The 15,939-nt window shown below is 32.0% G+C and overlaps 1 protein-coding gene across 3 annotated transcripts; it reads left to right on the forward strand.

Annotated features, from left to right (window-relative positions):
- Positions 1 to 11,622: 11,622 nt before the first annotated feature.
- LOC132624853 (LOB domain-containing protein 36-like) lies at positions 11,623 to 15,165 on the forward strand. 3 transcript variants are annotated; one of them, XM_060339587.1, is made up of 4 exons: positions 11,623 to 11,827; positions 11,940 to 12,022; positions 12,854 to 13,856; positions 14,795 to 15,165. In XM_060339587.1, the coding sequence occupies exon 3, from the start codon at positions 12,876 to 12,878 to the stop codon at positions 13,821 to 13,823; it is 948 nt and encodes a 315-aa protein (XP_060195570.1). In that variant the 5' UTR covers positions 11,623 to 11,827; positions 11,940 to 12,022; positions 12,854 to 12,875; the 3' UTR covers positions 13,824 to 13,856; positions 14,795 to 15,165. The 3 variants fall into 3 exon arrangements, with proteins under 3 accessions (XP_060195570.1, XP_060195571.1, XP_060195568.1); XM_060339588.1 differs by having other exon boundaries at positions 12,866 to 13,856; positions 14,815 to 15,165; XM_060339585.1 differs by having other exon boundaries at positions 11,624 to 11,827; positions 12,866 to 13,856.
- The last annotated feature ends 774 nt before the right edge of the window (positions 15,166 to 15,939 follow it).

The raw sequence follows: 15,939 nt of genomic DNA on the forward strand, positions 1-15,939 counted from the left end.
GGACAATTGGAGGCCTTTGAACGGGAATTGAGTAAAAATTCAGATTTTGAATCTGTCACTGCAACATGTATATATACACGTTGTATAGCCTATTTATCAGTGTGTATCACATAGATAATTTCGTGATTATACATAGATATACAGGAGGTAACGGATATATATCATGATATATAATGAAGTACATGGTGATATACATGGATATATAATGGATTTTTTATCTACCTCGATTTTGCAATCTAAAAATCATCTTCAAACATCGTCAAAATTAATATTCAAACTCCTTAAGATATTTTGAGGAAAACCCAATATACCTAATCGAAACAAATAACAAATTCGAACTAAGCTTCGATGGTCTTTAATTATGTTTATGGGTCCTTCAAATTTAATTTCTTCTTCGCAAGCTTCAATAGATTTTATTACACCCAAATAAAATTTAAATATCAAATGATATTATTTATATAAGTATATAAAAGTCAATCGACGTAACATTCAAAAATCTTCGGAAAAAATGGTACTGTCATAGAACGGTTTATTTGTATTTAGGTACATTCACTTCAATATCTCTTACATTGATAGACGTTTTCAACGAAACTTCACATCAACAATTAAAAGCTTAGCTATTGACCTTCTCATCTTTCGTCTGATCTGTCACTCATAGGTCCTTCTCGTTTTCGTTGCCAACTGCCCTTACCCTCTCCACACAATTCTGAGACATCTGCATTAACTTTTTATCCCGCAAATTTATGGGGATTTGATAGGATATGATAGGGGATATTTGCCCCCACATTTACGTAAATTAGAACACTGCATGCCTGCTTGCTGTCTCAATTGCATGGACAAGATTCTACTTTTTCTGAACCAACAAAAAGAACTACTATGCTACAAGCATAGTAGCATCAAACAGTAACCAATAAGGAGTCGGTTTGGTAGCAGGTTAGAGTTAGGCAGGATTTAGTCACTGGGAAACGCTACACGAAAAAATATATTTGATAATAAAATTATTTTTGTTGTCATATATTAATTATTATTACAAAAAATACTTGTGACAATAATTTTTTTTTTGTTGCATAGACTTTTTCCACCGGCTGTTATTGAAATAACGTGCAATAACTTCTTTTTTTGTTGTCAAAAGTACTTTTTGCAGCAATAATCAATACTATGACAATAAAATTAAATTCATTGGCAACAAAAAAGTTTATTTGCTAACAATAAAACCAAGTTGTTGCCAAATATTAAATTTTTTGTTGTCATTTCTATACTTTCTTGTAGTGGAACCAATGTATTATTTTATAAAGAAATTTGTTATGCAAGGTTTAATTATTCATGTATATCGAGCAATATCAAAAAAAAGTGAACCTCATATTAAAAAATCAACCAATATCAAAAAAAAAAAAATGGACCCCATATTAAAAAATCAAGCAATATCCAAAAAAAAAAAAAACATAGACCCCATATTAAAAAAATCAAGAAATATCCATGTAATTCCCAAAGTATTCCTCATTAAGTCAATAATGGTGGATTCATTCAGTTGAATTTCTATACCACGCGCTGCATTTGCAGCATTTTTGAATGACTGTCCAAAAAAAAGTACCCTCCATTAAACTTTAATGTGGCAGTCTTTTACTTATCTCTCGGTCCAATCTCCATAGCTTTTTTAGTACTCTTTTGTAGTGCTGATATTCATTAGACAAAGAAAGTACATGTAAGGATTAAGTTTTCAAAAGTAGTTCTGAATATATTATTATCAAGCTTCATTTTTTAAAAGCTACTATTATAACTGATTATATTTTGTAGTTCCATGGGTGATATCTTACCTCACCAACTATAATTCTATAATCAAATTAATTGAATATTGTTACAACTGATAAAATAAATTACTCGGATGTTTATTGCAGTACTGTTTAATATCCTAAAAAGAAACTAAGATGAGTATTACATTCTCAAAAGGCATTTTTCAATGTTTTAAGTTTCTAATTATATACGGAGCACCATAATAGCCAAAATAATTTATTAGTACATACTTATGATCGATTAAGTAAAAAAAAAAAAGATAGAAATCTTATATCGCATCTATGCCCATGTTATATGGCACAATATACATAATCACCATATGTATAAAAGTTTCACGTTTTAGCCTAGGGGAATGGCAGTTCAAATGACGTTTCCGTACTTAGAAGTAGTTAAAGATCCAATAAGTTTTGAAGTTCTGGTTCAAATTTGATTAACGCGTAGTTTAAAAAGTGTCTATTAGCATTTTTCTTAAATAAAGTCATATAAATTGAAACAAAGAAATAACATCATGGCACAAATTATTTAACCCGTGCTCCCAAAATTTCTATCTTTACATACGTGACTTTCAAGAAATATTGTAGAATATATCAATTCTTTTTATAATTGCATAAAAATAACATTATAAAGATATGTTGGGCCCGTGCTAGCACGGGCTCTGATATCATACATATATATATATATATATATATATATATATATATATATATATATATGTAATAATAGCCTTAGAGCCCGTTTGGATTGGCTTATAAGTTGCTTATAGCTTTTTTCAGCTTTTTTGAGTGTTTGATTGACTAGCTTAAAGTCATTCTGTGCTTAAAATAAGCCCAAAAAAATAACTGGGTCAGTTTGGCTTAGCTTATCTAAAGCAGCTTATAAGCCAAAAAAAATAAGTTGGGCTATCCCAACTTAATTGTTTTTGTTTATAAGCTGTTTCCAGCTTATAAGCTGCTTTTGTTAAGCCCATTCAAATAGGCTCTTAGAAGACATCTTGAAACTGGTATAGAGCCTGTTTAGATGGGCTTATGCCTATAAGCTGCAAACAGCTTATAAGCTAAAAAAAAATAAGTTGGGGTAGTCTAACTTATTTTTCTTTGGCTTATAAGCTGTTTTAGATAAGCTAAGTCAAATGGGCCCAATTATTTTTTTGAGCTTATTTTAAGCACAAAATGACTTTAAGCTGGTCAGTCAAACACTCAAAAAAACTGAAAACAACTTATAAGTCAATCCAAACGGGCTAATAATAATATTCACAATTGAGAGCTTGGCTTTCAACTGAGTACTAATAGCCGTACTAATTAGAAAAAGTTGTTATGCAAGTGGCATTACGAATGTCAAAGCAATGCACGTGTTAATCTTACTCTAGCCCATAGGTTCCTAGAACTCGATCAACGAAAACGATTAGGTGCCGGTGGGGGATAATTACGGGAGTAATAAAATATAAAGGCAAACTACTTTAGAAATTTAAAATTAGAAAAAGAATGGTTGATTTATAGCAGTAACACATATGCATGTATCACTTTCATTCTATCAATATCTGTAGTATTTACGTATGCATGATAACGGTGGAGACAAAAAGACTGTAAAATTGAAATATGCATACTCATATATAGAAGGTGAGAGCAAAGTGACTGAATCAGAAACGTATCCTGGAAGAATTGAGGGAGGCGCAAAGAGGAGCATGTAATGTATGGAGTATTTATTAAGGCAGAATAGCTTGGGACCCCTCTAAACTTGTCGATTTTTATTCGGTGTACACCTAAACTATTTGTTGGCTTAATTACTCCCGTGAACTTGGTAATATGATAGTCTCGACCCCCCTAGACGCTGATGTGGCAAAAAGCATGAACACACTCTCTTTTAGGCGCGTGGATGGGTCAAAAATAAAAAAATCAGCTTCCAAGTGGAGTATTTTTCAACTATTAATCTCCATATAATCAATATAATGATTTATTTTTTCCAATTATGTTTCTTTTTGGTTTTTCTTAATATTCATTACATATTTTATCCCAATTGTAATTTTTTTCTTTTTAGATATAATGATTATTTATTTCAACTATGTATTTTTTTTCTTTTTTTTGGATCCAAATCTAAATAACTTAGTTGAAACTCTATTTATTTTAGCCCAATAAAAAGAAGGTTTAGCAAAAGTAATGAAGTTTAGACGGTGCATTTTCTACAAAAAAAAATTGTGTATTTTTCTTTTCATGCAATTACTATTTATTTCAACTCTGCATTATTTTTTTGGGGTCAAATTCTTAAAATATTTGGTTGATATTTTATTTATTTCTTTTTAGATACAATGATTATTTGCTTTAATTGTGTATTTCTTTTTTTCCTGGCCAAATATATAAAAATAACTTGATTAGAATATCATTATCTTTAGCTAAATAAAAAAAAAAGTATGGTTAAAATATTATTGTTTCAAGTTCTTTTTTTACTGATTTGGCCCAAAAAAGATGATCTAAATAATTGTTGAACTTAAAAAGGTAAAAAAATATATATTTTATCCTTAAAAAATGCCACGTGGACAAAAAAATCCATGTGGCAGCGCGTGTGTCACACGTCAAGGGGTTGTCAGCGTCTAGGGGGGTCGAGACTATCATATTACCAAGTTCAGGGGGGTAATTAAGCCAATGCATAGTTTAGATGTACACCGAGTAAAAATCGACAAATTTAGGGGGGTCTCAAGCTATTCTGCCTATTTATTAATGCAACTTTTAGGGGTCTGCTCGAAATTGCTTGGAAATTCTAATGGAGATATAAATATTTAAACTATTTTGAAAAGTGATATTTCTAAAAGTACTAGAAGTAATTTGTGTTAAGCCAATTACTCTTAAAACACTTTTAAACAATAATTAGTGTTTGGACAAACTGAAAAAAATGAACATTTAATTTTGGCCTTCCAAATCTTGGCTGGACTGGTTCCGCTTAATTTCTTTTTCTTTTTTTTAACAAAGAGAAAAACAGTTTTGCACGCTCACGTTATCAGAGTCAAAAGTCAAAACTCCTGAAGAAAGGGGCACTCTATCTTACACCAAAGCAGCGTCAGAATTGCAACAGCCAATAATATCTATTTGTTTGATTGATCACATAGAAAAGGGGTTGAATTTTAGTAATGATAAATATTAGAAATAGGTTACTACTCTAACCAAAAGATAAATGATTACACATCACATACTTTGTGGGAGGGACCTTTGCCAACGTATTAGGCCTTTCGTGACATTATTTTTTTAAATTTAAGTTTTATACATAAACAATATGAATATTTTTCCAATTATCTCTGAATTTTGATCTATGACATGGGTTAATTACTAATTTACCGGGCTATCAATTAGTAATGATTTTCATAGAAAATTTCAATTTTCAAATGATCAATCTATGCACGTGCAAAGTCAAAATTGATAGATTTATTTAATTTGAAGGAAAAGAAGCATTACCCGTCATTGAGTGTATGATACTATAAAAGAAGTATAAACATAATTATGATTTACCTCAATAGCAAATTAAAGCGACTTTTGTTGTCCTATTTTTATGTGGGACAATCTCTATAGGTACATGCATGTGGGTCGGGAGGCAAGGCCTTCACCATTCTTACTGTTGCTGTCTTGCTGAGATGGTTGTAATTTGTGCTTTCACCTTCTCCCATTAATTTCGTGTATGCCTGCAGACACACAGTAATAATAAGGAAAAGATGGACTATCAATTACTAAATGAAATATTGACTACGTACATGGCAGTGAGATATGATAAAAATGATTCAATTATTCTGAACCTACCTGCACATTCATTCATTCACTGCAATATCCTATAGACTGATTGAAGTTTTCAATGAAACTTCACATCAACGATATATATAATCTCAGCATTCTGCTTATCTCTCGTCTCTATCGCCCATATATAGCAGCTTCTCGTTTACGTAGCCAACTGCCCTTCCCTGCTAGCTATTTAATTTAATTTGAGGGATAGAGGATGTTTGCTCTCACATTTCTGTAGATTAGATTATAACACTGCCCACTTTCTGTCTCAATTAAACTTAGACATGCTTTTACTTTTTTGGATCAGTATATGTTCTAACACTGTTACAGTAACTAAATCCTTCTTGTGATCCAGGGGTTTGTAGAGATAGTTCCCTCTCTTCTTTTCATGGCCATAAATGAAGAGCAGAAAAACAGAAGATTGCTGTACGTAGGAGCAGCTATACCACGATAATTTTCCCTGGACAAACGTTCCGCGAAAATTAGTTAGTCAGCCAAATAGGATAAGATGGACCACATTAGATCATATGTTGGTAATAATCTCCCAAAGTCATTTTTTTTTTAACAACAAGGTCACCCAACTTTTTTTATATCACATTACAAATAACATTAATTTTTGGAGATCATTACCGATAGTTGTATGACCTTTTGTGTTACTACCTCGAATTAGGGGTGTCAATGGTTTTGTAAAAAATCGATTTAATCGATCGAACCGAACCATACCGAACCGATTATTAGAAATTCTTAATAAAACCGACGGTTTTTATATAAATTTCTAACCGTACCGAAAAATTGGGTAGGTTTTTCATTTTGTAAAAATAAACTGAAAAAAATACCGAACCGTACCGAATATATTTATATGTATAATATATATTTTATATATTAAGTTTAAAATTAGTAAACCATTAAATTTTTCGCCTTGTGCCTTGGATGATGGAAATGACTACAAGTCGGCAACAAGTAATTAACACTAATCCAACTACGAAACCTGTTATGTTACCCCCATTGAAACTAAATTAGTTCTAGCACCTCAAGTAGTGACTAGTTATAAGGTATTCCAACAATCTTTAGTAACAAGCTACAAGGTATTAGATATTTTTCCTTTCTTATGATTTAAATTCTTTTTATTGGATACCGAATCTTATTAGACTCAGTTCTTGTATCTCATCTTGATTGATTACTTCCCATTCGCGTGATCTAAATTTTTTGTCTTTATTTAATATTATCGTACACTACTATAAAATAGTGGAATGGATCTCTATACTTGTTGTGATTCATATTTTCTTAATTCTTCACCTTTTAAACAATAAAATGTCTAGAGTGTTCTTGCCAAAGTCTTATACAAGTATGCATGGTATCGTGTACAACTTCTACATTTGACTTTTATATGATGTTTTTTAAAAAAATACTAAAAAATTAACCGAACCGTACCGATACCGAAGAAAAACCGAGATGATGGGACGGTTTCGAAAAGTCCAATTTTGGTTATACAAAATGAAATAGTCGAAAAATTAATATGGTATAAATTTTATAAAATAACCATCAGAACCCTACCATTGACACCCCTACCTCGAATATGTTGCAAACCATTTCAGAAAGTACAAAATTGGAAATAAAATGTATTCACAATAGATGCAACAACTTTTCTCCACTACCAAAGATATTGTAGGATGATTGGGAGCCTTTTAATCTTTAATTTGTGGTCTTATGAGAGTTCTGAAAGTTGGGACTTTTTGGGGGGAGAGTTTTATCACCTCAATAGGCTAACTAGCTGAGCATAATCTGGATTAATTGAACTAGGAGATTGATTTGGATACTGAATGAAGTTAAAAAAAAAAAAAAAGACAAGTTTTCCCCGTCAGGTGCTCTTTGGGAAGTGGTCAAGCTTAGTTCTTCAATGTAAGCTAGTGCAATATCTCCATACCTATCATATCACTAACCAAACCCTGGGATAATTTTTCTTTCCTTCCTTTTGAAAAACTATTTCAAAAGATAAAATGAGACTAATTAAGATTTACCAAAAAGAAACATGCTAACATAATTAGAAATTAAATTATTTAACGAAAAAAAGAAGGTCCCAAGTTACACCCTTTTGGAATGACAATGATATCTGTATTATATACGTGTGCATGAAAAACAAAAGTAAGAAATAAAAAAGGACTAGGTAAGACAAAATTAGAGGATCATGGGTAACGGAAATATGCTCAGAGCGAGGCACTGTCCAGAGTCCATACTGATACAGAAATGTACCCTGCAAACTGCAAAGGACAAAAGAGGAGTATGTAATGTGTGTATTTAATTGAGTGGAATAGGGAGGTCTCTGCACGCAATTGCTCACCAACACACTGCTCTGACTATTTTATTTGCTTTTCCGTGCTTTGCCTCTCTCAGGTCAGTCCTTGTATTCTTAAATGTTGGCCTCATTCTCAGTGAACAATTAATGAAATATTCAATGAGTTTAAACTTTTATACGCTTATAGGGTAAAAGAATCAAACAATCTAAGATGGATGGTTAGATTTTGAAGTTTGATTAAAATAAGTGATTTTGTTCATAATCAAGAAGATTTTTGCTGTGCTTTTCAAATTTTGCACCCTTCTTAGTTGTCTAACAAATAATGTAAACAAATTCTTAAAAAATCTTTCAATACTTCTTTACATTTTTTAAATGAGTTGATTAGGATAATTTATTTTCACCCCCAACTTTACTTTAAAAATCAATCTGCCTCCTCAACTATGAACAATAGACATTCTCCCATTTTTATCATATGCAATGTCTATTTTATCCTTGACATTTTCAATCCTCGATCTATGTAAACCTTTTTATATTATATAGTATAATATTTTTTTAACCTAGCTATTTATTAAATTTTTATTTAAGTTCATTAACATTATAATTAGAATAATCCTTTTATGAATTTACCACAAAATGTAACGTTACTTTTTACATTTTTTTGTGCGGATTGCCCTTCAAAGGCACTGGTCTTTAATTTTTGCCCTTCGCCTAGTACCCCGAGGTTCTGGGTTTGAACCTCAGGTCAGGAAAAAAAAAAAGAAATTTTGCAAGGCAGAGGTTTGTAGAAAAGTTAGGCCTTAAGGCAAATGTTTATAAAATTTCAACTAAGTAAAATATATATATATATATATATATATATATATATATATATATATATATATATATATATATTGACTAAAGCCAAAACTCTACCTAACTCTACCTTTGCGAATCCAAACTCTACCTTCTGATTTTTTTTTAAAAAAAATTGACTGAGCGGGGGTTCAAACCCGAAACCAAGAATTTTTAACGAAGGGCAAAAATTAAAGACCAGCGTCTTTGAGGGCATCGTGGAAATGACCCTATTTTTTATGATTGCTATTTTAATATTAAATGCATTAAGGATGTATATATATGTATGTACATGCATGTGTATGCGTATATTTAAGTTTCATTCTCTCGTATACACTATTGTCTTTATAGATAAATGAGTTTTAGTTGTCATTAACGTAATATTTCTTAAATTATAATTTAAGATTCATTTACGATATAAATAGATATTCTTCTAAGAATTTGTTATAAAATATACCTCTATTTTTATTAATTATTTTTTTACTACATGCATTGTAATATATTTATAAAGTTATTATTACCTATTATTTTCAGGTATAAATAGATATTAGAGTTTTGATTATTATTATTATTAATAAAATAATTTTTTAAATCCTTCTCATTATTTCCTTATAGAACGAAATTAACTTATATACTCCGTTAGTATTTCTCACTTTTCTTTTTTCGTCCCAAAAATACTGTTTCTTTTTTCTATAGGGAATTTGTTAAATAGATTAAAGAAAATAAAAATATCATGATTTTAAAGAAGTAAAAAAAAAAAAAAAAAAAAAAAAGATAAGTTGAAAATGTAATGATAAAATAGGCACTTAAGAAAATCAACTAGGATAAAGAGGGGAGAATGTCTATCATTCAAAATTAAGGGGGAGTTTGATTTTTAAAGCAAAGTTAGGGGTGTAAATGATTTTCATCCTAATTTAGTCCAATAACCTCTTAACTAATGTTATTAAGTCGTTTTCTTAATACATATGCCAAAAAAATTGAATTCACTAATTACGTACCGGAAAGTGAATGTAATTGTCCATACAAATTGAAACAATAATCTAGAATACAAGTACTTCAACAAGTTGAATTACTGTAAAAAGAGTTACACTTTATAAATTGAATTCATATTGAATAGTGTTGACAAGTAAACAAACATCCAGTGATCCACCGCAAGGGGATAGAATGCTTAACATTTTCACTCTTAATTAGAGATTTGGTTCGAATATTATAAAAGGAAAAATCCTTAACAGATAACAATTTTCCTTGAATTGGTTCTGCTCATCACCAATCAAAATTAGTCCATTCAATTAATTTCGAACAATATATGATTATAAATAAAATAAAATAAAATAAAATAAAATAAAATAAAGAGTAAACGAGGATCCCAAGGATAGATGGCTCGTTGCCTCATGCACTCAGTCACAAGTCAATCCTTTCCTTCCCTTTTCTCTCCCCAAACACCAACGTACGGTTAGGAAAAGCCCCAAGCCGCACCTCTATGGGCTATGACGACCCAACCTCTAACACAATTGGTGCAAAAGGTGACATGGAGACCTCAAAATTTTGTTTCCATTTTTAACCTCTATGACATTTTAGATCGATATTTTAATAGTAATTAATCATCAGTAACAATAATCAATTCTGATTGATTTTTTTCAATCATTAATCATCAATAATAATCATGAAGGCGATCAATTCCCTAGTACTTAATAATGTCAGATGAGCGGAAAAAAGAAGAAGAAGCTAAAACTTAAATTAATACATGCATTCACTTATTTAAATGAAATTACTTGATTACTTAATCATGGGAAGCGCGGGTAAGTTATTACCTATAAAATAGATTATTACGTAATAGATTATGAAAACCACTTGAGATTGACATGTAATTGATTTATTGTAGGCCTTTTATTTTTATTTTTCTAAAAAAAAGGATGAAATAAATAAACAATTTATCACTGATAAACAAAAAAAGATTCAAGAACAAATGAATCCGTAGTAATCAGCAAAGCAAAGGAACTTATGATTCGCCGTTTGAAATTCAAACCCAAAATGATATGCTTAGGATCATTTAAATGGTACATATCTAGATAAGATATTTGAATCTCAAATGTAATCACAATTATTAGAACTTTATCTCCAATAACTGTTTACTTTAATGCAATATTATTATTAAGATTTTTCGTAATTAAAATAAATAAATTTGTAATTCAAGTATATATTAATTTCATAAAAAATGTATGGCTTGAAATTCTAGTGATTTTACGTACTAATTCTTTTATGAAAGAACATAAAAATTGCAAACGCTATAAATGATGTGTAAAAGTTCATATAATTATCCCATAATTAGCAATGCTATTTCTAAAAGGCTTTATAATGATTTTATGTAGTTCTGTCATAAAGTAACATCGCGCTGTAGATCTATTATGAAGTATTACGCGAAGTACTTAACACAATAAATAATGCTTAAAACCTAATAAATGTGCACATTATTTTATCTTGTTAACTTAAAAAACTTACAAGAATATATTATTAATTAGTATTAACTCTTTGCAGAGCAATTTGATTGTTTTAATAGCAAAGAAATCCTACTACAGATTAGAGAAATCAAACCTAGAGAAGTAATAATTAAATGCGAGGGCAGTTTTGTGAATATATGAAAGTTGGAATCGTCTTTCAAAGCACATCACTAGTGAAAAGGGGTAATTCGGGAAATGCAGGAAATTTTAACAGGGACAAAGAGGTAACTTGCTCCTCTCTCATTCTTGACAGGTCGATATGAAGCTGTAATCAACGGTTAACACAGCACTCTGATCCAATCAACGGTCCAGAATAGACGATACGCCGTGAATCGGATTCTACTTCACCATTTAACCCTGATGAATCGATTTATTTACAAACTCGACCATTCATTAAATTTATATACGTGGACTTGTGCTCGATGGCAGTGATCCTTCCTTTATAATCATTTTTTTTTCTTTTCATTTTCACTCCTCTCTCTCTCTCTGACATTCATATATCGATGATGAAACTATAAAAAAATTGCTTGGTTTTCTCATTTCTTGTTTCTTATTATTCTTATTCTTCTTCTTCTGGTGGGATCGTGAAATTAGAAGATCGTATCAAGAGCTTTCGAATTCCAACCCTAGACCTCCACTCTCTCCTATGAACCAAGGTTTTATTTTTATTTTATTTTTTAAGGGTTAAATGATTTCGATTTTTCTACTAAAAAAAGGGGTTCAGCCTTCATCATTCTTTGTTCACTCCATTTTTTTGTCACTTTGCAGATGAAATGAGTTGAAGAGAGCGAGAGAGAGAGAGAGAGAGAAGGTTAAAGAGTGATCTGAATAGGGTTTTCAGCATAAGAAAGGTGAATGAGTTTTCTGATTTCATGTTTTGTTTGTATTCTTTTTTAAAAAAAAAAAAAAACTCTTTTGAAATCGCCTTTGATTTTTGATTTTGTGTTCATTTTTTTCTTCTGATCTTTGTCTTCCTTATCGAAGGATAAAATAAAGTGGTTCCATAAGGAAGGATTTTCGCGTTTGGAATCTCTCAGAAGAAACCACTAGTGTATGATTTTGATATATAAAAGAAGTCCGTGGTCTTGATAGATCCGTAAAGAAAAGATTTCTTGCATTCCAAGTTTATCAAGTTTTAGAGAGAGAAAAGCGACAGTGAGGTGAAATTTTGTTTTCATTCAAGTCTCCTTCACAAACTTGGCATCCTTTTTTGTCACTGCAAGTTTAGCCTGCTCTTTTCTAGTATCTTTGTTTTTTATTTTTATTTTCGCTGGGTGATTTAAACTTCGTTATATGACTTCGGGGTTTCTCGGAAAAGTTGGTTTAAACACTTGGATATGTTTATTAATCACCCTACATTTGCTATTTTTACGTTTTTTGACTTCCTTTAATTATAACAATGAAAAAAAGAAAAGAAAATGTCCAACTCTATATATGATTTTATTAACTTACCATGTCCGCTTCGATTTGCTAAGCCATTAATGGCTTACTGCTTTTAAACGAAACTTCGTTGAATGCGACAAATCCTTTCTTTATTTTTTCTATGTATAATCATTTCATGATTTATTTACGTACCATTTGTGTCTAAATATATTTGGAGTGCGAACACCTATATATTCTTTTCCATTTATTAGTATTCATTTTTTTGAGATACTTATATGTTCTGTGGGATTGATGTGTAGCACAATTTTTAGGAACCAAAGGATGTCATCTTCCAATTCACCATGCGCAGCGTGCAAATTCTTACGCCGAAAATGCACCCAAGAATGTGTCTTCGCACCATATTTCCCTCCAGATCAGCCACAGAAATTCGCAAATGTCCACAAAGTCTTCGGTGCCAGTAATGTTGCTAAACTCCTGAACGAACTCAATGCTGCTCAACGCGAAGATGCAGTGAATTCCCTTGCCTATGAGGCTGAGTATCGCCTTCGAGACCCAGTTTACGGGTGTGTTGGGCTTATTTCGTTACTTCAACATAAGCTCAAGCAAGTTCAGGATGATTTGTTGAACGCTAAAAAGGAACTAGCTGGGTACCTTGGTCCATCAGCAATGATACACCCTATTCTTCAAAATCCAGGGTTTATGCAACAGCATCACATGAATGCTCCTTCTTCAAGTACTATGATGCCTTTTAACATGAACCCAATTTTAGGAATGCCAAGTGGGGTCCCACATGGAAGTCAATTGATGATTCGTGAACCTCAGCAACAGCAGCAGCAACAACAACAACAACAAGAAGCAATTGAAGCTCAACAATTTGCAGCAGCAATGGCTGCAAGGGAACAAGAGATGCTTAGGAATTATGAGCAACAACAACAGCAGCAGCAACACCATCCTTCTCATCAACAGCAACAAGATATGGCAAGGTTTAACGGTGGATTTGATTCAACGGGATCGGTGACTGCTACTGGATTTCATCAAATGAGTACACCCGTAACACCTTCGTTGGTTTTGTCTGGCACATATGAGAATCCTTATAATCTGTTTCCGCCACAGCAACAGCAGACACAACAGGAGCATTCTCAACACATTCATCTTCAGCCTCAGCTATTGCTACAGCAGCATCAGCCACCGCAGCAACCAGAGACCCCAAGGCAGCAACAGAGGGACAAAAGCGAAGAGGAGGGAAGGAGCGGTGGTCCTTCATGTTGACAAAGCTTTATTATTCTACATTTTTTGATCTTGGTAAGTCTCATTGTCATTAAATGCTTTATTTTCTTTCCTTATATGCTATGTCCTTGTGGTTTTGCTCGCATTTAATTGGGAAAAGTTTGCATCCCTTCTTTGGCATTAATTGGGTGCAGGATTTCTCTTCCGGGCAGTTAATTAAAGCAAGTACTATTACTCTTTGTTACCCGGTGCTATAAGTTGTTAAATTAACAAGTGAAATGCCTTCATTATAGGTTTGCATATGATTATTGTTCATATATGCATATTACCAGTGTGATTTTGGTTGGGTGCGCGAGAGAGAGAGTTGAAGAAATTGAAAATAATGGGTAAGAAAAGGGTTGTCCTCGGTGTGCAGTCAAATTATTTAACAAAATATCCCCCAACAAGACATATGGAGTAATTATTCTACCAAGTGGAGATGTAGAAACATGAATTCCTTCTCATGAATATATGTTGAAGAAGATATTGCATCCCTATGATATTACTATAAAATGCAAATGTAGCAGCACCCACATTAGACCTATCATACTTGGTAATTTTCCTTTGTTTTCTGGAGGGGGAAGTGGCTCTAGCTAGTCTTTTTATTTAGGTACTTTTCGTTTTCAAAGTGATTCTATCATCTATGAATTATTACTATTTCAAGGTTTGGTCTCAGTGCAAGTTTCTTTACTAGGTCTTGCATTTTCTATTTGTATCTATAGCATAGACATAAATTTGTGTTAGGATGACACCTTCATGTTTTTTATTGTCATCAGCTAACAAATACTGAGTTCACTTTGTTGGCAGCAAAGTTTGTTTTGCTTTTTCTCACTCCTAGTGAATTTACAATTTTTGTCCTATTTGCAGTGCTTTATAGCTTACTTGTCTGTTGCTACAGTTCTATGAGGATATTGTGACTTGCAATAGTGTTATAATGGGAGCTTACATAATTACCTTCTCTAACTTTTGTTTAGGTATGCTTTTTTAACTGCAGCAAGTTGATGGGGGCATACAAACGTATAAAGAGACATGAAATATAAGAACCGAGATTATGATGTACAAAGAGATATGAGAGATAGTAGGAGAGAGAAATGAGTATTTTCAACTTGAACATTACAGTTCTTAGGTATAATGTCTTTCTTAGACTTCTTTCCTTCTCCAAATTTTCTATTGATCAAGACCCTTGGGAGTTTTGAAGGTACATTTTTCAAGATGTAGGAGCAGCAATTAAAACAGTGTTATCTTTCTTTACCTGTAGATGCTTACTTTGTCTCGCTACATACATATACAGAGTTAATACATGCAGTATATACTTTATAGCATGTGACACTGTGTTGCTTAATAAGTGATAAACTCAATTATTTTCACTCGAAAAGATAAATTAATTGAAAAGGGAACTGTCAACTGTGTTAAGTTTCATAAACGATGCAATCGACGTAGAGGCTCAAACACAGTTATCTTTATTAATTCTAGATATAAGTGATCAACACAAAGAATGGCAGCATCATTTGAGTATAAGATGCATCAGCGCCAGGTCATTCTGTTTATCAGATAGATTCAGATGCATCTAAGGACCTAAGATCGTTGACCATGATATATTTATATCTTTACTACTGTATTATGAAATTTAATATTATTTCTGTTATAGTTTTCAGAGCTTCCGTGGAATATAGAAGTATTGTGGAATATTTTTTAACTTTAATCACAGATGGGCTCATAGATTTCATGAAATGGCTTTGATGGCCATGTGCTATTTGACTTATAATATATATGGATTCTAGTGTAAATTGAGTAGTAGTTAGACAAGTGGGATACTTGGCTAACATTGAGAACTGAAATCTCATAAAAAATATAGTGATAGAATTTGTTTGGGCACCTGCACATGACCAATCTTTCAGATTTGGAAGAAAAAGGTGCAAGGTACCTGTCATGTACTATTAGGTGATGTGTATTGTTTGAGCCACCAAGGTCTTCACCTAACAAATCAGGGCTTTACTCAACCCCTTGGGGAAGCCTGCCTTACCTGATTGGGCAACTGTTGTTTTAATGCTTCTCCTGAATATGTTTAGTTCGATGCAAACGAAAGGGAGCCGTTTCGATATGGTTTGAAACCATGATT

The sequence above is a fragment of the Lycium barbarum genome, chromosome 12, assembly GCF_019175385.1.
Source record: "Lycium barbarum isolate Lr01 chromosome 12, ASM1917538v2, whole genome shotgun sequence".
In the NCBI taxonomy this organism is placed as follows: Eukaryota; Viridiplantae; Streptophyta; class Magnoliopsida; order Solanales; family Solanaceae; genus Lycium; species Lycium barbarum.